The sequence below is a fragment of the Mesoplodon bidens genome, assembly GCF_964165515.1.
Source record: "Mesoplodon bidens genome assembly, chromosome: 15".
In the NCBI taxonomy this organism is placed as follows: Eukaryota; Metazoa; Chordata; class Mammalia; order Artiodactyla; family Ziphiidae; genus Mesoplodon; species Mesoplodon bidens.
Genome location: NC_138171.1, coordinates 34201138 through 34228274, shown reverse-complemented (window position 1 = coordinate 34228274; position 27137 = coordinate 34201138). Strand labels below are relative to the sequence as shown.

The window sequence follows — 27137 nt, the reverse complement described above, 5'->3', positions numbered from 1 at the left end:
ACTTGACTTTGGATGTCCCATTGCTACAAACACCAAGCCCTTCTCATTTCATCGTGGAGGGTGGGGTGGAACACTGCAATTCGGCCCCAAGCCCGTTTGCTCTGGGTAGCGGCACAGTCCATTTGGCCAGTAATTGGCATTATCATGGTTGTTGAGATCATAAAAGCTTGGCCCCGATGCCCAATCCAACAGCAGCTTTCCTGACAGCTCTGTCCTAAGCCTACCATTTCCCCACAGCGAAACCCAGAGAGGCTCAACAAACTCCTTGGTAACAGGAGGCATTGGATTGATGGCAACACTGATTGTTTCCCCCATCAGTTATTCAAATAAACCTGAGTCCTGGCTGCACTTAATTTCCCTCTTCCCCAAGGACTAGGTCTGTCATGAGTGAAAAAGCCACTCCGTAAATGTCACCTTGTTAGTTTGGTAGCCACGTGCTGTCAGAGGGATGAATCAGTCAACTGGGGAATAATTGTTGGACTCATGGACTTTTTTTCCTTCTTTTTGCAAGTTTTGTCTGGTTTTTTTTTTTTTTTTTGGCCTTGCTGCGTGGCATGTGGGATCTTAGGTCCCCCAACCAGGGATTGAACCCGTGCACCCTGCAGTAGAAGCATGGAGTCCTAACTACTGGACTGCCAGGGAATTCCCTGCAAGCGTCGCCATTTCTGACCAAGATCGAAGTTCAGCCGTCAAACGGAGGGCCATAGACAATGGCATGGCCCTGGCGGGTCTGAGGGCATGAACTGCTGGGCATCCTTGGCTAGATTGCTTTGGAACTCCCAGAGGGAGAAGTGAGGAGGAAGTACAAGCCAGAGGTCATTTCGATCAACTGATCACCCTGTTTGATGGTGGCTGGGTTAGGGGGAGGGAGGAAGCCTCAGGGAGGGTGTGGCAGGACAGACCTACATTTGTGGGAGCTGGAGGCACCGGGCAGGTGGCCACAGGGGGTGCCGAGGAGGTACTCACGGTGCCTGCATAGTGGACAAGCTCGAAGTGGGCCTCGGGCCCCTTGCCCTTGCTCCCCTTGGGCTTGAGGAAGTTGCTGGACTTGCCCAGGTGGTTGTCATACAGGGCTGCCTTGAACGTGGCGTCGGTGGCCTTTGGGAAGACACACTGTTCCTCCAAGATGGAGAAGATGCCCATGGGCTAGAAGGGAAGTGGAGCGGATGGCATTAGAGGGGGCAAATGGGGTGACTCTGGTGCTGGCCTGGGGCTGGTGGGGGGGGTGCCCCAGATTCCACGTGGCCGGCCAGGATGCAGAACTCTGGGCAGTGACCTCTGGGAATGGTCTAGTCTTCCATGACCTTCGAATGCCACGACCTTTTAGACTTGAAAGAGGCTAGAATTCATCAGGTCCAAGAGAAGGGAAGACTGACATCTCTGAGGGGGCTACATAGCTCCCCAAATGCTAATCCCACCCAAATAGTGGTGCCAGGCAGGCTTGGCTCTCAGAAAAATGGTGACATCATCAATGACACCTGTCTTCTCTTCTAGAGCAGACTCCTGGAAGAAGGCAACGCTTGATCCCAAAGCTCAAGCATGAGGGCGTTTCAGGCCCTGTGACAGCTGGACAGGCAGGTATTTGTAGGTATTGCGGGACAGGCAGTCCACTGCCTGTTTTGGAGACTTTTCTAGGGAGGTAAGGCTGGCCCCTATTGAAGACCCCTGGCTGCCTGGATGATAGCTTCTCTATGACGGGCGTGAGGGTGAACCTCGGAGACAAGGTATGTTCTTTCTTTATTTTTTAACTTTTTACTTTGAAATAATTTCAGGCTTGCAAAAATGGTGCAAAGCATTCCTGTATATCCTTCATCCAACTTCTCCAAATGTTACCATAACCTCTGTACATAATGATGAAAACTAAGAAATCAAACTAAGAAATCAAAGTCTGTTCGGACTTTGTTCAAATTTTGTCATCTGTCTTGTTAATGTCCTTTTTCTATCCCTTTTCTGCATTTAATCAAACAGTATATATTATTTTTTCTTTTCTTTTAAAATTTTTTAAAAGATTTATTTCATTGAAGTGTAGTTAATTTACAATTTTGCGTTAATTTCTGCTGTACAGCAAACTGATTCAGTTATACATATATATATATACATTCTTTTTCATATTCTTTTCCATTATGGTTTATCACAAGATATTGAAGATAGTTCTCTGTGCTATACAGTAGGACCTTGTTGTTTATCCATTATATATATAATAATTTGCATTTGCTAATCCTATATATTCCTGAATGAGGCCATTTGTTAAAACATTCCCTATGGTGTGATTACAGGGGAGGCTATTAGATGGCCTTGGTTAAAACCCAACTCTGCCACTCATAGGATGGATGACCTTGGATAGGTGACTTCCTTTTTCTGTGCCTCAGTGTTCCTGTCTGTGAAATGGTTATAATAAATTCCTCCCCACCATTGGTAGCTTGTGATGATCCAATGAGTGAAGGCATAAAACAGCCAAACTAACAGTGGCCACTGCAGTGGCTGTTGTACCCATTTTGCAGAGAGGAAGCTTGAGGTCAGATAAACTGAGGTCATCAGCCATGTTGCTGACTCCCCTGAAACCACAGGCCCCAGTGAAATCCCTTCCTGAGATGTGCCCCAGGGTCCCGACCTCTCTCCAAGCCCCTCCTTTGAGAAGTGTGGTACCTTTTCCAGGAGGTCGATGCAGGCCTGCAGGTCAAGGCCAAAGTCGATGAAGACCCATTCAATGCCCTCCTTCTTATACTCCTCCTGCTCCAGCACGAACATGTGGTGGTTGAAGAACTGCTGCAACTTCTCGTTGGTGAAATTAATGCACAGCTGTTCGAAGCTGTTGAACTGCGGCAGGAAGACAGAAAGAAGTGCATTAGCCCAGACACAGACACAGCCTCTCCCGGGATTGAGAGCTGGTCCACAAGCAGAGCTAAAGCTTGCTGAGGGCCGACCAGTGTCTGGCATTTCCCCGGATGCACCCACCACCCGGTCAGTGCTCCCATTGGCCCTGCAAGAAGCCCTTCTCAGCTACCCTCCCCTGCAAAGAAACAGAGCCCGGGCCACCCAGTGCTGCTGCCAGCACCCGAAACTCAGACTCTGGCCCCGTGTGGTTAATGAACATCAACGTGGGAAGAACCATTTTATTTCTAGAGATGGATCATTTGAGATGCTTTATGGGTCTGACCTCCTGTGTGCCTTTAGACAGTTCTCTCTCTGTCTGTTTTTTCTCATCCTCATCTGGAGGATGAAGCTGTTTGAGGGGTTTATAAGCCTTTTTATTTTTTTTAAACCAGAGACTGCTTTCTCTGAATGAAACCCCGTGCTGAAGGCTCATATGAAAAGCAGGTCAAAGGAGAGATGCCATTGTCATCACAGAGCAACCTGCATGGAGCACGTACATGTGTCAGACCCTGGCTAAGCTGCATCTGCTCAAAACCCTTACAAGGCAAGAATGATCAGTGTCCTCATCAAAGATGGGAACACGGAGGCACACAGCTTGGAAGTGGAGGAGCTGGGATTCCAGCCCCATTTGTCTACTGCACCTGCCCTGCTGTTGACACAGGTGTCCTCCTCACTCCCTGGCCTCACCCTGCTGGCCATCAGCAGCTGCCCAGAAGTCCAGGCAGCGTGGTTTGGAAACTCTCTCTAAGGTTCTTTCCACCTATGGAATTAAATGATTCTACTGTAGACAGCAGCCACATTAGCTTTTTAGAGCCTGAGAGAAATTGGGCTAAACTATTTTTTTAACCCATCTGTGGCTAGTAGAAATCTTAGAATAATAGGACAGTGGAGCTGAAATGGACCTTAGAGGTCATGTCTTCCAGCCTGCTCATTTTAGAGTTGAGACAACTGAGGCTCAGAGAGGGGTCACCACTGTCCGAAGGCCACACAGCTAGTTGGTGGCCAACCCGAGTCCAGAACCAGGTCTCCCAACTCCTAATCATGCTGCCTCCAATTACAAAGGTAAAATCTTCCTGACCCACGGCACTCATCTTATGATGAGACCTGAGCCTCATTTTTGTGGGCAAGAGGTGGGAGCCACCAGTAGTGTGCTGATAAATCAGCTCTCTTTCTCTCTCTCAAAAAAAAAAAAAAACCTGATTTGTAGTGTTGGCCGATCTCCATGGTGTAAATACACCTCGGACATGCGTCAACAGGATGGCAACTGGTCACAGAGTTCTTGAAAATTCACCAGTTAGTTCTGGTGAGCCAGTACAGGCTGGATCCAGCCAGCATGGCGCTCATTCTATCTGTTATGTTCTCCCCGTTCTCTGTGACTTGGCACCGTAAAAATGAAGATGGGGGCTTCCCTGGTGGCGCAGTGGTTGAGAGTCTGCCTGCCGATGCAGGGGACATGGGTTCGTGCCCCGGTCTGGGAAGATCCCACATGCCGCGGAGCGGCTAGGCCCGTGAGCCATGGCCGCTGAGCCTGCGCGTCCGGAGCCTGTGCTCCACAAGGGGAGAGGCCACAACAGTGAGAGGCCCGCCTACCGCAAAAAAAAAAAAAAAAAAAAAAAAATGAAGATGGAACTTTCCGGAGGCCAGAAGTCAGAGAGCCAGGAGAGACTGAGATCGGCCGGCCCCAGGTCCAAGGTGAGAAACAAGAGAACCTTGGTGAAAAGTCGCTTATCAAAGGAGGGTGGCCACCCCAAAGCAGAGACGGAAGGCAAGGCCAGACACACCTCAAAGATCTCGAAGCCGGCAATGTCCAGCACCCCGATGAAGAACTGTCTTTGCATCTTGGTGTCCAAGGTCTTGTTGATCCTGACCACCAGCCACTTGAACATCTTGTCATAGATGGCCTTGCCCAGGGCCCCGATGGAGTTCTGGCACTGTTCCATGTTCTGGCCCTTCTGCACAAACTCGTTGCCTACTTTGACCCGGGGCCTGGTGATGCCCTTCTGGAGCTCCCCAGAATTGAGACCCATGAGATGGGCGACTTTGTCGGCCACTGAGTAGGGACGGAAGAAGCAGGTGAGTGAAAGAAAGGTGGTGGCCTGCCCCAGAGAACCCCAGCACTGTCTATCATGTTTAGAGAAGGGGTTGGGGGGAGGGGGAGGAGACCCCCATGTTGCCAACAAGAAAACAGAGGTCTGAAGCTGTGCCATAGGTATACCATGGAATACTATGCAGCCATAAAAAGAACAAAATTTTGGCATCTGCAGCAACATGGCTGGACTTGGAGATCATTATGGCGGGTACAATAAGTCAGACAGATAAAGACAAGTACTGTATGATATCACTTATATGTGGAATCTAAAAAATACAACAAACTAGTGAATACAACTAAAAAGAAGCAGACTCACAGATACAGAGAACAAACTAGTGGCTACCAGTGGGGAGAGGGAGGGGGGGAGGGGAAAGATAGGGGTAGGGGAGTAAGAGATACAAACTATTAGGTATAAAATAAGCTACAAGGGTATATTGTACAACACAGGGAGTATAGCGAATATTTTATAATAACTATAAATGGAGTATAACCTGTAAAAATTATGAAGCACTACATTGTACACCTGTCACTTATACAGTATTATACATCAACTATACTTCAATTAAAACAATTTAAGAATGAGGGAAAAAAAGAAAACAGAGGTCTGATACGGTTTCCATGCTTGCTCAAGGTGAAGGGGCAAAGCAATATAGAAGCCAAAATTATGTCTCCGACTCTGTCGTGCCTTCCCAAGGATCTTGATGTCTGGATATCAAAGGAACATTCTCGGTTTACAGCGTGTCTCTCAAATGTGCAGGAAGCCCTAGAGAGCCCCGAGCCCCTACCCCCTCCAGCTGCTTCCTCCCTGCATGGCCCCTGCCCCACACCTACCCTCCGTGGTGTCCACTTCAGCCTGCTCCTCTCTGGGCTTCTGCTTGAACTTCATGTTGCCAAAGTGCATGATGCCCCCAGTCAGCTTATACACGCCGACCTTCTCCTCAGAACTGAAGCCCAGCACGTCAAAGGCTACCTGCAAGGCCACAGGGAGAAGAAAGCCAAGAAACCCCTGGCTCCCTGTTCCACAGAGTGGAGGCCACCGTGGGGTGGCACCTATGGGCTGCTGCGGCACGCTGTGGACTCTGGAGGTCAGACACACCCTGACCAGAGAGAGAGAGGACTGTTTTCCTCCAAGGAGTCCAGACCAGATGCTCCATGAGATAGTCATTGTATTTAACCTCTCTGGCCTCAGTTTAGTCTTCTGCAAAATGGGTGGTGGTAGATGGTCATAAGGATAAACCAGAATGATGTGTAAATGTTTAGTCCTGTGCTTGACACATAATAATAACCAGGAAGTAGTGTTATTCTTCCCATCATTATTACTGTTTAGGCTCCTTGCTAGGTACCAGGAGAAGGGGAAGGCAAATGTGCATCAGGAATCAATTTGGCTGTCAAGGTGGAGAGAGTACACAATATTCCTAACAGAATTCTCAGGTGCTCCATGTTACAAAGAAGGAGAGAGAGGGTGCCGTGGGAACTGGTGGGACTAGAGGGTCACATCTAGCTGGGCTGGGGAGGAGGAAAGGTCACTTGGAGTAGTTGGCCCCCTTAAGTCCCTATCGCATTCCAGTTCAACTCTGCAAAGAGAAACTGCTTGCTACGACAGCCTTGGGAAAAATGCCAGCTGCAACCCCAGAAATCTCCATGGGAGAATCCAGGCTGCTGCCTGGTGGCTCTGAGTGTCCCCCCCGATCCCCGACCCACCCAGTACTGGTGGCAGTGCCTGCAGGGCCCCAAAGTTTCCCTGTCTTTCACCAGCCACGCTGAGTACTCACGTCTGTGACCTGCAGCTCCTCCCCGTCGTCCATGTTATCCACTGTGGTGACGCCCTGGCTCACCCAGAAGTACTGCTTAGGGTTGGGGACCAGCAGCAGACTCTCTGCCAAGAGCAGGAAAGCAGGTTCGCAGCTTGGTGACACGTGGTTTTCTTCTTCTTCATTTTTAACCCATATCTCTACATGCCTCCCATGTGCCAGGCATGATGGTGTCATCATGGGGGTTACAGGGCTGAATAGGACGTGGTCCCTGCCCTCTGGGATCACCCAGAGTCAAGGAGGGACTTGCACAGGGCATATGAAGAACTTCAGAGTGGCAAGAGGGTCTCTGGAACTTGGTTGTGCCCTTTGTCACTTGGCCCAGTACCTGGCACCTAGTAGGCAACCAGTAGATATTTTTGGAATAAACGAGTGCATATCTTTCTCCTTTCTCTCTCCTGTAAAGAGCAGGTCGCACTCAAAGGCAGAAGGTAACAGGACAATTGCAGCAGGCAATAATAATCACTTGCATATAATATGCATGGGATGTTGTCACTTTTACAAAGAGATATGCTCACTTCTATTTTTCTTCAAATACGTGCCCCTCTTGGTCTATGTTTGTTTTTTCACTCTTGGAAGAGACATGGATGCAAGAAATATTTTCCTGTCCTTTCCTCTCTAGTGTTGAGAAAAACTACAGTCCAGGAAGGAAGATAAATGGTGCCTGCCACTCTGCTCTAGGGTCAGAAAGGCAGTAGAGCTTGGTGGGGAGTGTGGTAAACAGGAGAGCTTGAGCTCCATCCAAAGGGTCCACCACCACTCAACTGCCTTGATCAGTGCTACATGGGAGGGCAGGTCCATGGCTACCAGATCTTCTGCTATTCCAGAAAAACCAGGAAATAGGGTTTTTAATGTGAAGCTTTCCAATTTCAAAATGACATATATTAATTAAAAAGTACACTGTGTCCAACACAAACAAAACACACCTGTGGGTGGGGGATGATACTCAATGCCTTAGTCTCTGGCTAGGTTAGGAGGTGTATATGTGGAAGATTGAGTCTTCATCCCTCTCTGGACCTTAGATCCTCAGCAGGTCTGCTATGGACAGTTCAGCAGGTTGTTGCTTGCACAAGGGCATCAAGCTGAGGAGGGGAGTGCAGTGTGCTTGCCAAGCTGTGTACTCAGTGGGCTACGTCCACTCAGAGGGGAGCCTGTCACATGCAGTTGTCCTGGGCTGACACCTCTGCTGCTGTCCGAGCAAGACATGGGGGGTCTAAAGCCCTATATCCCAGGTCCATGTCTCAGCCATGAGTTGCAGGCATCTCAAGGCCCCATCTGTGAAATGGGCCAACAATAGTGTGAAGCCTCATAGTCTGTTGTGAAGATGGATGTGAGTAAACTTTGAGAAACTTCCCTGTAACCTCTTCACATAACTCTAAACTAAAGGGATTCATGTAGAACTGCAGGTATGACACCAAACCCTCCATACTATGGGAATTCTTTCGTTATTGAAAATAGGGGAAAAGCGAGTTAAGGGACAGTCAGACAGACATAAAGATCTTTACCGACAAGCTCAGGCTTCTTGTTAGAGAGAATCTGGTAGAAAATGTGGTAGCCCCTCTCAGCTGCTTGCTGTGAGATGACACGAGATTTCTCTAAGAGATCTGGAAAAGAATAAGCAGACATGCCCATAAGTTCAGCCCATTCTCCTGGAGTGCAAGGCTCCATGGAAAGCAGGGCTCCCCTCCCCATAAAGCCCAGTGCCATGGCCAGTCATGGGTCCACTCTTCTTCTGCCCCAGACCCACGGCCTGGGCGGGGGGCTGGCTCCTGATGGGGGGGAACCCGGGGACAGGGCCGGCCTCCTGGGTGTGGCAGGCTGTGTTCAGAAGGACCCCACACTTGAGTCCCTCTGCTGCTGTTTTGAAATTCTTAACACTTTTTGAGCAAGGAGCCCTGCGCTTTCATTGTGTGCTGCACCCCACGCATTGTGTAGCTGGTCCCAGCCCCAAGAACCCTCCAAAAGCGGCCTGACTCACAGCTCTCGATGTCAGCTCCGGCCAGCTTGCCTGTAGTTCCGAAGTGGATCCGGATAAACTTGCCCTGAGCAGGGAGGAGAGGGGAGGGTCGTGAGGGGGGACGTGTGTAGCTCTAGACCAACCTGCGACCCGGGTTTGGCCGCCCCACCCCCCGAATTCTAAGGGCACTGCAGGAAGGTAACTGGGCCAGAGGCGGCTGTATGTGGAGTTGTGGGTTTCCCACTCGGATGGGCAGAGAAGGAGAGTCTTGGAGCTAAATCTAGGGTCTGGGGGTAGCCTGCAGCTTTGGGACCTTGTGGGGCAGACGAGTGCCCCACAGGAAGGGCTGGGGCCCTTTGGAATTCGGCTTTGAGGCAGGAGTGGTGGGAATTTGGCCAGCCACATCTAGGGGGCGCTGTACCACGTCTCCTTATGGAGAGACACCACATCCCTCTCCCTGACCTTTGGCAGAACCAAGGACAAACTCTCCTGGAAATAGGACTCTCTGTATCTCCATCACCTTTTGCCCTCACCTCTACTCACCTGCCCCCACCTCCTCCCTGCCCAGCCCTGTTTCCCCAGGCCGTGAGAGGCCCCAGCCGGAGATGGGGGTTCAGCAGGGAAAGGCAGGGCACTACAGAGCTCCTTCTATGATCCCAGCTCCCACCAGACCAGCTTCAGAATCCACCAGGGCCCCGGGGACAGCGCCTCTCCTACATCCCGCCAGCCATGGTCCCCCTGGTCGGGGGCGGGACGTTGTCAGCTTCCAGCCACTGCAAATCTCTGGCTCTCCTGTTTTAATTTCTCAGCACCTCCATCACTGTGTACCCACATCTCTGCATTCAAGCACCTGGATTTCAATACTGAACTGGGCTCCAGTTGATATAGACCCTGACGGATAAAAATCTCTGGGAAGGAGATGCCATGACTTGACTCATCCCATTGGTGAGTTTCAATCAGCCCTGATTTCCTTCCTTGGAATGCGGTGATAATGGCTGTCCTGCCACCCCCAGGGCCACCACTGCCTCTGTCACACTTACAAAACGGGAGGAATTGTTGTTTCTGGTGGTCTTGGCGTTCCCGAATGCCTCCAGCACAGGGTTTGCCTGGATGATTTGATCCTCCAGGGACCCCTGACCCAGAGAGAAACACAAGGTGTGGTGGCCTGTCGGCTGCTGCCTGGGGACCCAGGGCTTTCAAATGACAGTGGCGTATGTGCCAGGAACCCAGGAGGGGCACAGCCTTGGGGAGGCAGGGAGAGCGGGACTAGAGGGGACCTGGGAGGAGGGCCACTGCCTAAGTAAGGACTGTCCCCCTGCAGACCCTGACATTGGAGAGCCCCTGCCAGATGAGAGGCTTTGACTCTTAGCTGCTGTTTCTTCCTTTTGCTCTTGGTGGAGAGATTCCTATGTGAACCTGAAAACCCTTCCCTGGGCATCCCTGGTCTTCCACCAAAGTCTTCCTTTCCTCTTTTTCAGCTTTTTACCGCTGCCTCTGGCCCAGCTAGTGCTCCCTGTGCTCTGGGGCTGCCAGGGCCTGCAGAAGCAGCTTAACCAGGAGCTGGCATTCCCCTTTCTACCCCACTAAGCACAAGGGGCTCTAGCATTGGCACTTCTGGGGGCAGACGTGGCCTGGGGTATCAGAGTCCATCCAGTGGGTCAGATCCGGGACTGCAGCCACCTTCTCCCTATGGGTCCCCACCCAAGTCGCTTCCCTCTAAGCCTTCGTCTTCTCATCTGTAAAGCGGCCCTAACCCAGAGAGCAGCTGTGAGGGTCACACGGGCTCTGCTGTGGGTACCCAAAGACAGGGAGGGCTGGGGATGAGAGGCCCCGAGTGTGCCCAGTTGGCCCTACCTTCCCATCCGAGGACTGTTTGCCAGTTCCTCCGATGTTGGCAAAGTACTGGATGACCTTCTTTGTGTTCTCAGTCTTGCCTGCACCAGATTCTCCACTGCAGGTGGAAAATGGGAGCAGACGAGTGAAGGACAAAGAGGGGATTGCCCGCAGAGAAGCAAAACGATGAAAGGTACGGGCTGGGCATCATCACATCTCACCCAACGGGGGCAGACAGGGTAGGGCAGGAGGGGACTTGGGGACATGGAGGCCCCCACCCCCCACACTCGATTTAGCAGATGCAGCCTTAGTCGTCCCCGCTAAGCCCACTCGCTCTCTGCCTGCAGATTTCCATACAAAGTCCTGCCAATTAATGCTAAGAAGGCTTAATGACATGTGTAAGACACAAACCCAATTATTTGTCTATAGACTGAGAGGCAGGAGGGACACTTACGTGATTAGCATAGACTGATTTTCACGCTCTGTAGGGAGGGAACCGTCAACGGGAAGATGTAATTAGAAAACACTTAGAAACTCGACATTTGGCATCACCCTAACCACACCGTCTGCATCTCTCTGCATCCCACCCGGCTTGGAGAATGGCTGCAGTGGCCCGCGGACGCCGAAGACCTAGGATCCCATGAGGTCTGAGGCTACACGCCTGCCTCTGCAGCCCACATCCTTGCAGAAGGGGCCAAAAATTTACCAGCCACTCTGTTTCTATAAGCATCGTCCCATGAAGCTGCCTAGTCGTAAGCAACATAAAGAGAGATAGTAATAAAAATCACGTTGTACTGTATGGTGAAGATTGCACAGGGAATGGTTAAGGGTTGACTTGAGTTCTGGACATTATTTAGCTTGGCATCCCATGTTTTTGTGATGCTTAAATGAGATGGGGTGTGAGGTAGGGCAGGTACTTAGCAAGTGCATTCACTGAGCAATATTTTAAAAAATCTTCAATGGGTGATGAGGGGTCAGCGTTGGGATTGGGTAGCACATGGGTCTAATACATCTGGAGCCCCAGTGGCAAAGGGACTTTTCTTGCCCTGCCATGACAGCTCCAGCGGACCTCATTGCACGCACCCATGAGCATGTCGTGGTAGGCGATGTCCGAAATGGAGAAGAGGTGGGGCGGCATCTCCGTACGCTTCTTGCCTTTGTACATTTTGGCCACGCGGGCCCCGTAGATGGGCAGCCACCGGTAGGGGTTGATTGTCACGCAGAACAAGCCTGAGTAGGTCTGGCGGGAGAGAAGGAAGATGGTTAGCTAGCCCTCCCTCCTGATGCCCTCCTCCCTCCATATCCTGGCCCATCACAGAGCATCCTGGCTGGATCATCCTGTCAACCTAGAGAGGTACAGTGATGTTCTCTCTGGGGGCAAAATCTATGTCTGAGTCTTTATTCAGTAAACAAAACCAGCCTTCTCTTTAATACATATCTGTTTCATTTTCTTTTGGCTTAATTATCTGAATCCATAACGTAGTCATTTGTATGGATAAATACGCAGCAAAAAGTCCCCCAGCTGCTCAGTGACTGCCCCCTCCTCCCACAGGGAAGCTCTGTGTTGGTTTCTAATACCCCTTTCCACGGTTTTTTGATGCACATATACAAACAAATCCAGAGACACGTTCGTATCCCCTCACCTTGTTTTTAAAACAAGCAATAGTATTCTATGATACTGATTTATTTTTATTTTTTAATTAAAAAGTTTTTTGAAGTATAGTTAATTTACAATGTTGTGTTAATTTCTGCTGTACAGCAAAGTGATTCAGTTATACATATATATATTCATTTTCATATTCTTTTCCATTATGGTTTACTACAGGATATTGAATATAGTTCCCTGTGCTATATAGTAGGACCTTGTTGTTTATCCGTCCTATGTACATTAATTTGCATCTGGTAATCCCAGACTCCCAATCCTTCCCTCCCCTACCCCTCTCCCCCTTGGCAACCACAAGTCTGTTCTCTTTGTGAATCTGTTTCTGTTTCATAGATATGTTCATTTGTGTCGTATTTTAGGTTCCACATATAAGTGATATATGATACTGTTTTAATCTTGCTTTTTCCACTTACTATACAGGGGAGATTTTCCATGAGAGTTCATGGAGTCCTTACTGTGTGGACACAATCCAACTGGTGGACAGCTGGGTTTGATCTACTCTTAAGAAGAGACACCACCTTCTCTTTTCACCCCATGGCAATTTTTTAAGGAAATCATCCCAGTTTTTAAAAATCAGAGAAACCAATGAGGTAGTGAAAGAAATTATTTGAGGGCAGGAAATGGCCAAATCTATGGGTCCCAAACTTCTCCTGCTAGACACTCACATTGACTTCTGGTGCCCCCTCTTTTCACGTAAACTTTAAAACTTTCCATTTTGGTCCAAGTGGGGATATCCCCCCAGTTTCTCCTTAGCAGAGCTGAAATATATTGCGTTTTTAAAGGGAACCTTATTAAATAGAAACTGATCCAAAGAAAGGGGAGCAAAGAGAAGAGGAAGAGAACCCACGTAAAGACCTGAGAGGATGATGCACTGTGTCTTATCCTGGGACCCAGCCACTGAGTCACTCTTTCCCTCCAGCCCTGTCTGCAGGGTGGGGTGGGGCAGATAGTGGACCAGAAGCTAGTTCTGTCCCTGTTTGGGTCAGAATGTAAAATAGAGGTCCCCCGCCACCCTTGCAGGAGGGACACGAGAGGGCAGCAGTCGGGGCCTTGGAGCTGTCCTGCCTGCCCCAGTTTTTCCATCAGTGGTTCAGCTGAGGTGTTTGGATTTAAAGGAGACTCCTGCCCTGGTCCCTCAGGCCACACTCCACAGAGCCTGCAGCCCCTTAGCCCAAAGACATGATGTGGCCACCCACAGGAGCAAGGGCTCAGCTGCACGGGGGCCCTGAGTAAGCACCAGCCCTGAGCTTGGCCATTGAGCCCACAGGGACATTCTCAGCCAAAGCTCCAGGCTCAGCCAGGGGCAGATGTGGCTCTTCCCAGGCTGAGGTTCAGTGATGCCCCACTAGCCTCCAGGCCCAGCAAATATCCCCAAGAACTTTCCAGAGATCCTCCAGCACTGCATGGGGCTATGGTGCTGCTGAGGGTCTGAATCTGGAACTAAAGTAGTATTGAGGAGGACAAGGGGAGGAAGCATGTGGCAGTTCTCTTGGCTGTCACCAAAACCCAGAAGAGGAAATCCCCAGCAGCCTCTGACCTTGAAGTCAGGCCCCAGCTCACCTCGTCCTACCGGATAGCCTCTTTCCTTTTTAGTAAAGACATCTAGAGAGGCAAACACCAAAACTTCCTTATATCCCATTTTGAGTTTAGCCACCAGCACCTTCGGGAAGTCTTAGGATTTCCAAGATGGTCAGGGAGACTGATGGTAACCCACTTTGCTCATCCTAGCACAGGGCTCAGTGTTTGTTGAATGAATGAATGGTTGGATGGAATTGGCTAGAAGGAAAGGAGAAAGGAGGGATGGAGGAAGGAAGGAAAGGAGAGATGAATGGATGGATGGAGGGTGGATGGACAGACAGGGAAGGACCTCTACTGAGGCCACATGAAGTCACTAGGGGGGAAATGATGTTTTGATTGGAGAGTTCGCAGGGGTGGTGTCAGGAGGAAGACTTCTGGATGACAGCCTCAGCAAAGGGTCTGTCAGCTGCCCATGGGGATCGTACTGTCACTGAGATGCCAAAGCCTTGGGGTGGAAATTCTAACACGTCAAAAACGTGGTCCCTCTGCCCTTGTCCCAGACATAATGTGTATGGGTTGCTGGGGAGGGTAGAGTAGCTGCCCCCTCCCCATCAGGAGAGGGGCAGAAGATCTGCAGCCTCCCCTTCCTCCCCACGCCCAGCCCTGGCACTCACATAGATCCTCATGTTGACGTAGCGTTGACGTAGGTTGTCCAGGACGCTGGCCTCGTTCAGGAAGGTCATGTTAGCCATGTCGCTGACTTGGTAGAATTTGGGTGGGTTCATCTGCTGGATATCATCCTTCTTCATGGTGAGCGTCTGGGGGGTCAAGACACAGCAGCACATGCATTAAGACATAGTACTGTCACAGCCACAGTGGCATCGGGCACAGGGTACTACCCATTCTCTGGTGTCCTGCAAAAAGCTGGAATCAGTGGGTCCACCTCCTGGTCCAGCTATGTCTCACTGACTTGGGATGGGAAGAACTTCCAAGGCCATATGAGCCCTAACTGCCTCCCCTCGGAAGTAGGGATGACAGTGGCTTCCTTGGCTGGTTGCTGGGAGGACTATATGAACTTAAGTGGCACCAAGTAAAAAGACCTTAAAGTTCCTTCCCTACATTCAGAGCACCTCCAACCTGTGTTTCTCTTCCAGCCAAGTCCATTCTGGTAGCTGATCAGAACTTGCTTACTGATCCCAGGGACCCTTTGCAGAGATGTGACTCTTGACTCTCTGCCTTGAGAAGCAGTGGTGGTTTCTAAATAGCAATGAGCTTTTCCATTAAAAATAAAAAGACATTCCCCTGCTCCCACCAAACCACCTTGAAGTATAAAATTGAAAGCAAGCAAGCAAGCAAACAAGACCAAAAAAAAAAAAAAAGACAACAGTGATGAGCAGTAGATGTTTTAGGGTGAAAATAATATAGCATTAGGGCTTCCCTGGTGGCACAGTGGTTGAGAGTCCGCCTGCCATGCGGGGGAAGCGGGTTCGTGCCCTGGTCTGGGAGGATCCCACATGCCGCGGAGTGGCTGGGCCCGTGAGCTATGGCCACTGAGCCTGAACGTCCAGAGCCTGTGCTCTGCAACGGGAGAGGCCACAGCAGTGAGAGGCCCGCGTACCGCAAAAAAAAGTAAAAAAAAAAAAAAATATATATATATAGCATTAAGAGTCTGGAGCTCCTGTGCACAAGCAGGCAAATCCCATCCCCACTCTGCACCCCAATTTTTCCTCTGTAAATGAAAACTCATGCCAGCTCTTAAATGGCAGTGTCTGGGTCTGAAGCTCAAGACGTGATCCAGAAAACAAATATCTTTCAGCTGTCTGAAGCCTGAGATGTGAGGCTTAAACACCTACTGGGATTTCTGGGACTTTTAATAATTTATGAGTCCAACAGGCAGATAATTTGAAATCTTGACAGTTCTGGAAAATCCACCCAGTAATGGTCACCACACCCCCTAGTAAGTCAGGCTAGGTTTCATTCAGAGTCCATTTCTGGTAGTTGCTGATCTCTGGTCCTCGCCCACAGGCAAACTCTTCTCTTACAGCCCCAGCAGAGAAATGGAAGCCTGTGCCTTTATCGCAGGAGCCAGACGAGTTGGTCTTTTCTGTCCCAGACCTGGCTGGATGGCCTGTCTACCGCAGATGCTCACAGAGGTTGTGTTGTCCTTAAATTGCACCCAAACTGGGGCCTCTGGGGCTCCACTCTCATCATCCATCATTCCTGGCAACACTGCAGTGCCCTGCCTTTCTGAAAAGGATGTTTCTCCTGAGAGTTAAGCTTGACTTTCATGTTCAAACCCACTTTACCACAGCTATATATAGTCTCATCTTTCTGTGGCCACTCCCCTCAAAGGGAGGGGAGGCACACAGTAAAGCTTAGACGTTGCAAGTTCTGATCATGGAATATCTCTGTTCTTTTATTTGTGAAATTAACCAAGGATTGACTTCACACTCCCTGGATGCAGCCCAACCATGGAAGATGAGGTGGTGCTGTAGAGGGGTCATGGGCATTGGAGCCAGGTACAGCAAGCTTTGAATCTGAGTTCATCACCTTCTGTCTTTGTGACTGTAGGCAGATTACCTAAAATCTCTTTGATCCTCTGCAAAATAGGGTCCATACATCCTACTATATAAAGTTATTGAAAGGGTTAAGCAAAAGGTCTAGCGCCTCCCCAGGAGTCTGCCCCAGGGGAGGGGTTTCATGAACCAAAATTTCTATCCACTCTCTCAAGTCATGCCTTGTAGCTGAACACTGTGGACCAGCAGAGAGTGGTGTGGTAGTAAACCAGCTGCATGGGGGGAAAAAAAATCCCTGATTTGTACCGTTTGTCAGTTCCACCATGGCTGACATCAGGCTGCCAAAGGTTTTTTTTTTTTTTTTTTTTTTTTTTGCGGTAGGCGGGCCTCTCACTGTTGTGGCCTCTCCCCTTGCAGAGCACAGGCTCCGGACGCACAGGCTCAGCAGCCATGGCTCACGGGCCCAGCCGCTCTGCGGCACGTGGGATCTTCCCAGACCGGGGCACGAACCCGTGTCCCCTGCATCGGCAGGCGGACTCTCAACCACTGCGCCACCAGGGAAGCCCTGCCAAAGGTTTAACAACCAGTTGCAAATCCCCCAAATGTTTAGCATTAGATCCTTACAAGCCAGGGCAAGCCAGCCCCAGCACACCACCTCCATGCAGCAAGGATCTTGGTGCCACCATCTGTAGCTCATGACGCTGGAGAGCTCACTCAGGTTGGCCAGGGTATCCCGGGGCCCTGTCTCACATTCCTCATGCCATCATGGGCACATAGCGCCACTCCTGATGGGTGGGATGCTCCTTCTCATTCTTAGAAAATAGATTCCCCATGAAAGGTGCTTGGGGCTTTAAAGATAAGTAACTCTCCTGATAATCTCTCTCACACATGCACTGTTTTAGAGCATACAAAGTACTTTCATGCCCTATCATGTTGGACTCTCTGTTGTAAGAGAGCCAAAGCTCAGAGAGGGAAAGTGTCCTGCTCAGGGCCCCACAGCTTGAGTGTCATTGAGTCTGAACTTGAACCCAGCACAGGGGACTCGGAGGCATCCGCTCTTTTTGCCACCTTGCCTCTTGAGCCCAGGTGTCCACCACTCCTAAAGCTCAATTTCATCCTGGGGATTATTCCCCACCCACCTGGTTGGTGATCGTCTTCACGGTGACCTGGTCACCCTGTTCGGACTGGATCTCCCCAGAAATGAAGCCCTCCTTCTCATCCTTGACCCAGCAAGACCTCTTGATGTCATAGGGCTTGCTCATGGCTTCCATTCTCTCCTTTTCGGAAGGTGTCAGGAAGGGCATTGGGTCCACATCGTCCCCACATTCGCCTCTGGATCCACTGGGCATTGTGGCTTGGCTGAGGGAGGAGCAAGTAGGAACCACGGGTGGGAACCAGGACTTCCCTGGGTGCTGGAGGGGAAAGAGAGGATAGTTTGCCAAGACTGTTGTATGGCCTGGGGCAAATGCCTGGGAGAGACATGGGGCTGCTTCTCTCATGTCACTTTGAATGTCTTGCTGCTATTAGATCTTAGTAACCAAGAATAAGAAAGAAGCTGATAACTCCTCAGAGTTGTGTACCCCTAACCACCACAAAACACTTCTGCATCTGTGGTCCCATATGCCCCTCACACTAAGGCTGTGAGGTAGGGATCAGGGAGTCCATTTTATGGAGGAGAAGACGAAGGCCAAGAGAGATTAAAGCATGCAGTTTTAACCATGAACTGGGACGAGAAAAGGATTACCACTCGGTTTTCATTTTCCCTTAAGGTCTGAGCAGAGGCCACAAGCCACCGTAGTACCAGCACTGCTGTGGCTTGTCCCCAACAGAAATCACAGCTATTCTCCTTTCATGGTAGCAGGCATCTCCAAATATGACTTACCCTCGTCTCAACTTTGAAGTGATGGTCTCATGAGACCCTCGGTTAGAAGTTGTTATTTAAATCTACTAACAAAAAAGTACACTTTTAATTGCTATATCACAAACTGATTTTGTAATATTTTGATACCATTGGTTTCCTTTGTGACCCTATGTAGTTTATTTTATGCATTTAAAAACTCTAATCTGAGCAGAGGTCCACAGGCTTTACCAGATGCTAAGCGAGTCCCTGGTACAGAATAATTGTCCCCGGTTCAATGGTTACCTCTCTTAAGATGAGGCCAGCCTGGGGTCAAGGCTGGACCTCTTGGTTTCCAAATGCAGACAAACCAGGAAGGAGGAGGACTGGGGACTTTCAGTAGCAAAGAGAGAAGTCAGGGGCATCGCAGTTTGTCTTGGGGGTGAAGAAACTTCTTGGAGGTTTGGGGAGGATGTTCTGAGCCCCATTGTCAGCAGTGCTGTTCTCAAGCCAAGGGTTCAGCCTCCACCTTTAAGTAACCCAGCTGGGGATGGAGCGTCTCACGACGGTGCCCCCAGACACCTGCTACACCAAGGTATCCTCGGGGGAGCTCCAGTGTTCCCTGCCAGGGGTCCTGGTGTTTCCAAAAGAGGCTGAGCCAGGACAGGTAAACGATGGAGGCAAAGCCAGACACTTTCTCCTCTTCTCATCTTGCTGTGGGGTCCAGCTTAGAGTTCTGATTGGAGCCTGGGTTCCCCAACCCCAAAGCTGGTCCATTTTGCAGGAAATAAGAATGAGAGAAGGGGTATGGGTGGAGTGGGGGGGTAGGGGTCCTGTGCCCTCATGGGCCACTGACCTCTTTGTCCATCTGGTGATGTCTGTGGTCTCACTGGACAAAATTTTAAATTCAGGTAATAAACTGTATAAGATCACCAAGGAAACAAATGACATTGAAATGTAATTAACACAATATTAAACATGCATGATACAGCACTAGGTGTGCTTCCTAACGGCAGGTCTAATAACCACTTTAGTTTTGAAGCAACCGTGAGAATTAACAATCTTTTGACCTCTCTGCAACAATTGTAATATGATATGAAAATATCTGTGACTTCTGTTGCTGACAGTCACAGGTATTGCTCATACGACTGTGTTAAAAAGGGGAGGAAATGATACATTTCAGTTAAGGGTAGTGAACATCATAATGCAATTGTTTTTCCACTGGAGACCCCCCAGCCCAGGGTAGGAACCCTGTCTGATCCCTCCTGATGAGTCCCGTCTCTGGGGAGCACGGGGCTGGGAGTCCTTGGTTTCTGCTGGTAGCTTTGGACAGTATTTGTCCAGCATCCAGGGGACCAGGTTCTCACTCAGCTCTGCCACAAGTCACCGTGGGCAGCTCAGTGGCCTCGTCCCCCACCCCCTTTCTGGAAGATACAACTGCGTGACATAAACTTCCTTTTGCCATTTGTTGTCCCTGATGACACCAAAGCATTGTCTTTTTGCGGTCTCATTTTTGTGGTTCTGTTTGACATAGATGGAAGTCACCAGGGACATGAGACCAAAATCCACATGAAAAGAAAATGTGAGTATCAGCAAGGTCAGATTTTTAAAAATGCATTAGGCTTGTCATTAAAACAACAACTGCTCCTGTCTCAGTGCTGGGTTCCTTTTTAATTGTCCTAGTGGGGGAGGAAGGGCCAGAAATTCTCCTTTGTTTATTCCAATTAGGCTGCTTGATTTTTTTTTTTTTTTTTTTAATGGTGGTTTTGCCATGAACCACAGGCTAAGGTATGATGGCTGTTGTCCTGGCCTGGTGGCCTGGGGCACAGACCCCTGGGACCAGGCAGTGCAGACCACTGACACTAGGTCCCACCCCTCTCAGTGGCCACCAGCCTCCTGCTCAATTGTGACCCCACCTTCCAGGGCCCCCTGCATCCAAACCACTCCTGCCCCCTACCCCCGCCCCCAGACAACTGCTTTTCCAGGCATCTTTGATGACCAAGACCCATTTTTCAAAATCATGAACCACAAAACACAGAAAAAATTCAGCTTGTGGAATGCAAAAGCTAAAAGGGTCCTCAGGGGGGAGAGATGCATTACAGAGTGTGGGAAGGGGGTGGTGGGGATTGAACCCAGCGTGACTCCAGCATCCCCTCAATCCCCTGGGGGGAGGCGGGTAGTGCAGTGAAATGGGGTTGATCTGGGTTCAAATCCTGTCTCGCTGTGGAACGAGGCAGCTCTCTCCTGCCCCGTAGATCCAGATCCCTTGGAGCATTGAATGATGTGCCCACTCTGCAGCCCCTCAAGAAATGCCCACCCCCTAGTCCCCTTTGCAAATCTCTCATCATTACATCTCTTTTCCTCTGGAGGCTTCTCCACGGCACCCCCTCCCCGTTTCCCATCTCCCCCAGCATCCTCTATGGTACCTACCTGAGACCACACTGGAAGAGACTGGATGCCCAGCAGAGGCTGGCCATTCCCTTTTATACCTGCCCAACAGGTCTGAGCCAGCAAAACTTAAAAAAGAAAAGAACCTCCCAGGTCTCCAGTGGCTCAGCTGGCCTCACCTTCCAGGGCTTGACTGAACACTCCTGGGTCCCTTAGGGGGGATCAGTGAATGCCTTGATTCTAGGACATTTGCTTTCCTCCCATTGCCCTTGTGGGGAAACTGATGACCTCAGCACAGGGATGCAGGCTGTGGGCAGAAATAGAACAGCTGGCTAATGAGTTTTCCTCTTAAAGCTGTAACTGCACCATGGAGGGGGCTGATGATCAAGGAGTAAGGCCCTGGGTGGGCTCATCCGCAGCCTTGGGCATGGATGAGCCTGGATAACAATTGGTTGATGACTTTGTCCCTTTCATAAACTCAGGACAGAAATACGAACTTGGACTTCCCTCCCTTGATGATGGCTGTGGGCCCCCTCCAACCCACCATGGCACCTTGGTGTGGTGCCAGAGCCCATGGGGCACCTTGGTGTGGTGGCAGCTTTGAGTTCTAAAGGCTTACCTCTAATTCTTCCATGGTTTTCCATGCATTTCAGGGCCTTGAGCAAGTCCCTGTCCTCTCTGGGCTTGTCTTTCCCATCTATAAAATGGGATGGATGGATTCTAACAGTCCTTTGTGCCCTTCTCAAGCTTGGAGATGGCCTCTGGGTCTGGAGGGAGAAACTGCCTGGGGGACTTTCTTCCTGGCATCTGCCATCACCCCATCTCCACCCCCAGGTCCCTAATTCACTATTTTTTTAATTGATAAAAAAGTAACATAAAATTAACCATTTTAAGTGAATAACTCAGTGGCATTTAGTATATTCACAATGTCATGCAACTGCCTACCACCTCTATCTAGTTCCAAAACATTTTCATCAGCTCAAAAGGAAAACAACCCATTAAACAGTTTCTCCCCCAGCCCTTGGCAATCACCAATCTGCTCTTTGTCTTTATAGTTTTACCTCTTCTAGGGATTTCATATGAATAGAATCATACAATATGTGACCTTTTGTGCCTGACTTCTTTCATTTAGCATGGTTTCAAAGTTCATCCACATTGTAACATGTACCAGCACTTCATTCCTTTTCACGGCCAAATGATCTTCCTTTGCATGGATGGACCATAGTTTCTTTATCCATTCCTCCATTGATGGACATTTGGGTTGTTCCCACCTTTTGACTATTGTGAATCATGCTTCTGTGAACATATATGTGCATATATTTGTTTTCAATTCTTTTGGGTATTTACCTAGGAATGGAATTCCTGGGCCATTTGGTAATTCTCTGTTTAGTTATTTGAGGAATCCCCAAACTGTTTCCACAGCGGCTGAATCATTTCACATTCTCCCCAGCAATTCACAAGTGTTCAAATTTCTCCATATCCTCACCAACACCTGTTATTTTCCTTTTTTAAAAAAAACTATGGGCGTCCTAGTGAGTGGGAAGTGGTATCTCATTATGGTTTTTATTTAGATTCCCCTGATGACGGATGATGTTGAGCATCTTTTCATGTGCTTGTTGGTGATTTGCATATCTTTGGAAAAATGTCAAGTCCTTTGCCCATTTTTAAATTGGGTTGTTTGTCTTTCTGTTCTTGAGCTGTAAGAGTTCTTTATATATTTTACATACTGGGCCCTTATCAAATATGTGATTTGCAAATATTTTCTCCCATCCTGTGGGCTTTTTCAATTTCTTGCTAAGTCCTTTAATGCACAAAAGTTAATTTTTTTTAAATTTATTTTTAAAATTTTATTGAAGTATATTTGATTTACAATTTGTGTTTATTTCTGCTGTCCAGCAAAGTGACTCAGTTATACATATATATATTCTTTTTCATATTCTTTTCCATTTTGGCTTATCACAGGTTATTGAATATAGTTCACTGTGCTATACAATAGGACCTTGTTGTTTATCCATCCTGTATAGAGAAGTTTGCATCTGTTAATCCCAAACTCCCAATCCTTCCCTCCCCATCCCCCCAAAAGTTAATTTTAATGAAGTCCAATTTATTTTTTATTTTGCCACCTGTGTTTTTGGTGTCATATGTAAGAAACCACTGCCAAATTCAAAGTCATGAAGGTTTGCCCCTGTGTTTTCTTCTAAGAGTTGTATGGTTTTAATTTTATATTTAGGTTTGATGCCTCAATTCACTCTTAAAGGAAAAAGGAACCCATCTGAGTACAGAGCTGATTTCCCTTTCTGTCTCTCTGGGTTGGGACCCGGGAAGCAACTACTTTAAACCCAAAGAATCTTTTATTTGGTACATAGTAATGTTCTGCAGATGTTTTCTATTATCATCTGATCCCCACAGCATGGTACTGTATTCTGAAAACCGGAATCTGGCAATGAAGAATCATATTGATAAGCAGTGATGACATTGACCTTTAGCAGCACCTGCTCTGCCAGAATACTTCACGCCTGAGGATGAACCTCACTTCTCCCATGTGGGACCTCAGTTTCCCCAAAGGTAAAATCAGATTTTGACTGAGATGCCTTCAAGCATGGCTGCCCGCAATGCTGTCGAGGCACCATTCCTGCCCACTTGTTGCTCTCCAGAGTCTAATCACCTCACGGGGTTGTTTTTCATCTCTTCAGCAGCAGGACTTTTTTTTTTTTTTTAAACATCTTTATTGGAGTATAATTGCTTTACAATGGTATGTTAGTTTCTGCTTTATAACAAAGTGAATCAGTTATACATATACATATGTTCCCTTATCTCTTCCCTCTTGCGTCTCCCTCCCTCCCACCCTCCCTATCCCACCCCTCTAGGTGGTCACAAAGCACTGAGCTGATCTCCCTGTGCTATGCAGCTGCTTCCCACTAGCTATCTATTTTATGTTTGGTAGTGTATAGATGTCCGTGCCACTCTCTCACTTTGTCACAGCTTACCCTTCCCCCTCCCCACATCCTCAAGTCCATGCTCTAGTAGGTCTGTGTCTTTATTCCCGTCTTACCCCTAGGTTCTTCATGACCTTTTTTGTTGTTGTTGTTAGATTCCATATATATGTGTTAGCATACGGTATTTGTTTTTCTCTTTCTGACTTACTTCACTCTGTATGACAGACTCTAGGTCCATCCACCTCACTACAAATAACTCAATCTCGTTTCTTTTTATGGCTGAGTAATATTCCACTGTATATATGTGCCACATCTTCTTTATCCATTCATCTGTCGATGGACACTTAGGTTGCTTCCATGTCCTGGCTATTGTAAATAGGGCTGCATACGACCCAGCAATCCCACTACTGGGCATATACCCTGAGAAAACCATAATTCAGAAAGAGTCATGTACCAAAATGTTCATTGCAGCAGCAGGACTTTTAAAGGGCAGACCTTTGTGCAGAAGTCTGGTTTGTGCAGGAGAAAAGTGGAGCTTTTCTGGGTAGAGCAGGGGAGGAGGCCTCCCCACCTCCACCCTCCCTGGGGCCTTTGAGGACAGCACCCAGACAGCCAGGAGAGGCAATGTGGGGAGCCCTCCCCTGGCAGTGGTGGCCTAGAGTCCGTCCTTGGAATGCAGTGCCCACCCAAAACCCGGGGTACTTCTAGCTTCTTCCCGTGATGATCTTTTTTTTTTTTTGGCGGTACGCGGGCTTCTCACTGTTGTGGCCTCTCCCGTTGCAGAGCACAGGCTCCGGACGCGCAGGCTCAGCAGCCATGGCTCACGGGCCCAGCCGCTCCGCGACATGTGGGATCTTCCCGGACCGGGGCACGAACCCGTGTCCCCTGCATCGGCAGGCAGACTCTCAACCACTGCGCCACCAGGGAAGCCCCTGTGATGATCTTGATGATCATCATCTTCTGGCTAATGAGCAGTGGGAGTGGGCAGTGAGAAAAGGGACCCGGCCCTGCCGTGATTCTGGGAAGGGATGTTCCCCAACAGGAGGTTTTCAGCCCGGGCCCCAGCAGGAAGGAGCCCACTCCAGTGGGGTCACTGCCTAGAGTGTGATGAAGAGATTGTTGACTAATTGGGGCAACCTTACGGGAAACCAATGGAGGATGGTGAGGTACCCTCCCTACCCCTAGAGAGGTGACCGCAAAGCCACCACACCCCAGATATGGCTGTAGGAAAGGCATGGCCCTTAGGAGCTGGCACAGCTGCTGCCCAACCAGACCCAGCAGCAGAGTGGGGACCTGGGGAGGCAGCGGGGGGCAGAGGGGAAGGCCAGCCTCCTGGGACACGGAACAGGGTGGTGAAGGATTGCAAATAGATCTGGAGCAAATGTAGGACCTCCAGCAACTGTCTCTTGGTTTGAGCTTCTCACGGGGGAGTTTTTAATGGTCAGCATTCCAGAAAATTCCATCTCAGTAGTGTGCTTGGGGAAGGCCCTTGAAGTAACTGTCAGGTGACTGCTACCTCCCAAGAGTAGGTGAGCGCGTGCATTGTTCTCTGTCTTTAAAAATACACTAAGAGGGACTTCCCTTGTGGTGCAGTGGTTAAGACTCCGTGCTCCTAATGTAGGGGGCCCGGGTTTGATCCCTGGTGAACTAGATCCCACATGCATGTCACAGCTAAGGGAGCCCACGTGCCACAACTAAGGAGCCCACCTGCTGCAACTAAGACCCAGTGCAACCAAATAAATACTTTTTTTTTTTTTTTTGGCAGTACGTGGGCCTCTCACTGTTGTGGCCTCTCCCGTTGCGGAGCACAGACTCCGGATGCGCAGACTCAGCGGCCATGGCTTACAGGCCTAGCTGCTCCGCAGCATGTGGGATCTTCCTGGACCGGGGCACAAACCCGTGTCCCTGCATCGGCAGGTGGACTCTCAACCATTGCACCACCAGGGAAGCCCTAAGTAAATATTTTTTAAAAGATACACTAAGAATCTCATTGGACCTGGAGTCATCTAGCCCCTAAAGGTACCAGCAGGAAGTCTAGTGATGTCTTTCTATAGAAGGCAAGCTGACCTGAATCCCCTTGGGTGAAAAATTCCCTGGAGTCATGGGTTGGTGTTGGTCCAACCACAAAAACAAAGGGCTCCCTTGTCCATGCGCTCATTTTGATCCTTCCCACAACCCAGGCAGGTGCATAGGGCAGATGAGTAATGACCTACTTACAGCAGATGAGAAAACAGAGGCTCAGAGTGGTGAAGCAATTTGCCAGAAGACACACAGCAAGTCAGTGTCTGAGAAATGACTTTGTTTTTCTTCCTAGCACTTAAATCACTCTCCAAACAATGCATTATAGATCTACTGGATGATTTTGGGGGTCTTTTCTCATAGAACATAAACGTGGTGAGGGCAGGGACTTGGTCTCTTTACCGGTGGTCAAGAACTTGGACTCAGAAACCAGATTCTCTGGGTTTGCCCCTTATGAGCTCTCTGTGCTGCAATTTTCTCATCTTGAAAATGGGGATAACAGTGGTACCTACCAAATAGGCTTGTTATGAGAATTAAATGAGCTCATACAAGTGCCTGACATCTATTAGACGGTCAATAAATATTCGCTGAATGAATGAAAGCCCGAGCTGTGTATGGGAAACAATGACACCAAGTGCAGTACTCTGTTCGGGGGGTTGTCTAGATGGAAGTTGTTCTTGTCATCTACATCCAGAAACCCCTGGACTTAGCATACACAGAGGGCTGGGCCCTGCCCCCAAGCAGCCGGCTTAGGAAATAGGCCTGATAGTCCTTATGTGTCAATCTCTCCCCCCATACCCCTTCTTTCCTTTCCCCAGTCCCTTGAGCTCTGTGCCAGGTTCCTTGCTACCCCAGCAAAGACATACAGTTAACTAGACTCTTTTCTCTTCCTCCAAGCAGTTTGCTCTGTTGACTCTGTGCCTCTGGTGGGGAAACACTGTGCTGAGTGCTATAGCGGGAGAAGGACTGGGGAGGGCAGACGAGATTGGGAGATAAAGGCGGAAGAGTAGCGCCATGTTGGATCCTTCTGCTCTTTTACAGCCTGAGGACCACACCCCCAACCCTGGCAGTGCCCCCTGGAGGGCCCCCCAGTGCCAGGACCAGGGCCCAGAACCTCGGATGGAACAGAGTTCGCACTCAAGGTAAGTCAAAGTAAATCGGACCCCCGTTCAGATCCGCAGTCAGGAAGCCAAAGCTGTAGATTCCCTGCCGTGTGCCAGGCCCTGGACAGGAGCCAGCTGCTCCTGGGACAGCGCACCGCCTTCCTATGAAGCAAAGCGCCAGCTCTGGAAGGTCCACAGGGTGGGCTTTCCCAGCCTATGAGTGCCACTGCTGTTGGACATTCAGTGGTCACCCCCTCCACACATTTACTGTACACTCCTAAGGGCCTCCTACTTATGAAGCTGGTCTGTCCATCCATGATAGTGGGGGTTTGTGGGTGGGTGTGGTCTTCTCTCCTTGTTTAAAAAGAGAAGTGTGGGCTTCCTTGGTGGCGCAGTGGGTGAGAGTCCGCCTGCCGGTGCAGGAGACACGGGTTCGTGCCCCGGTCCGGGAGGATCCAACATGCCGTGGAGCGGCTAGGCCCGTGAGCCATGGCCACTGAGCCTGCGTGTCCGGAGCCTGTGCTCTGCAACGGCAGAGGCCACAACAGTGAGAGGCTTGCGTACCGCAAAAAAAATAAACAAATAAATAAAAA

General features: G+C 49.4%; 2 protein-coding genes across 2 annotated transcripts in view; one reads left to right on the top strand and one right to left on the bottom strand.

Moving 5' to 3' along the window:
• The window catches only part of MYH16 (myosin heavy chain 16), a gene marked incomplete at its 5' end in the record, with an annotated part of 57418 nt that extends 39808 nt beyond the window's left edge, over positions 1 to 17610 (bottom strand). The window contains 13 exons of the mRNA XM_081257406.1: positions 967 to 1146; positions 2647 to 2817; positions 4656 to 4924; positions 5795 to 5933; positions 6736 to 6839; positions 8280 to 8378; positions 8753 to 8816; positions 9772 to 9864; positions 10586 to 10682; positions 11019 to 11046; positions 11648 to 11804; positions 14420 to 14563; positions 17401 to 17610. Coding sequence (XP_081113532.1) covers positions 967 to 1146; positions 2647 to 2817; positions 4656 to 4924; positions 5795 to 5933; positions 6736 to 6839; positions 8280 to 8378; positions 8753 to 8816; positions 9772 to 9864; positions 10586 to 10682; positions 11019 to 11046; positions 11648 to 11804; positions 14420 to 14563; positions 17401 to 17610 — 1755 coding nt within the window. The remainder of the gene's footprint in view (positions 1 to 966; positions 1147 to 2646; positions 2818 to 4655; positions 4925 to 5794; positions 5934 to 6735; positions 6840 to 8279; positions 8379 to 8752; positions 8817 to 9771; positions 9865 to 10585; positions 10683 to 11018; positions 11047 to 11647; positions 11805 to 14419; positions 14564 to 17400) is intronic.
• Positions 17611 to 23030: 5420 nt separating this feature from the next.
• The window catches only part of KPNA7 (karyopherin subunit alpha 7), a gene marked incomplete at its 3' end in the record, with an annotated part of 53344 nt that continues 49237 nt past the window's right edge, over positions 23031 to 27137 (top strand). Inside the window, exons 1-2 of the mRNA XM_081255141.1 lie at positions 23031 to 23051; positions 26483 to 26583. The remainder of the gene's footprint in view (positions 23052 to 26482; positions 26584 to 27137) is intronic.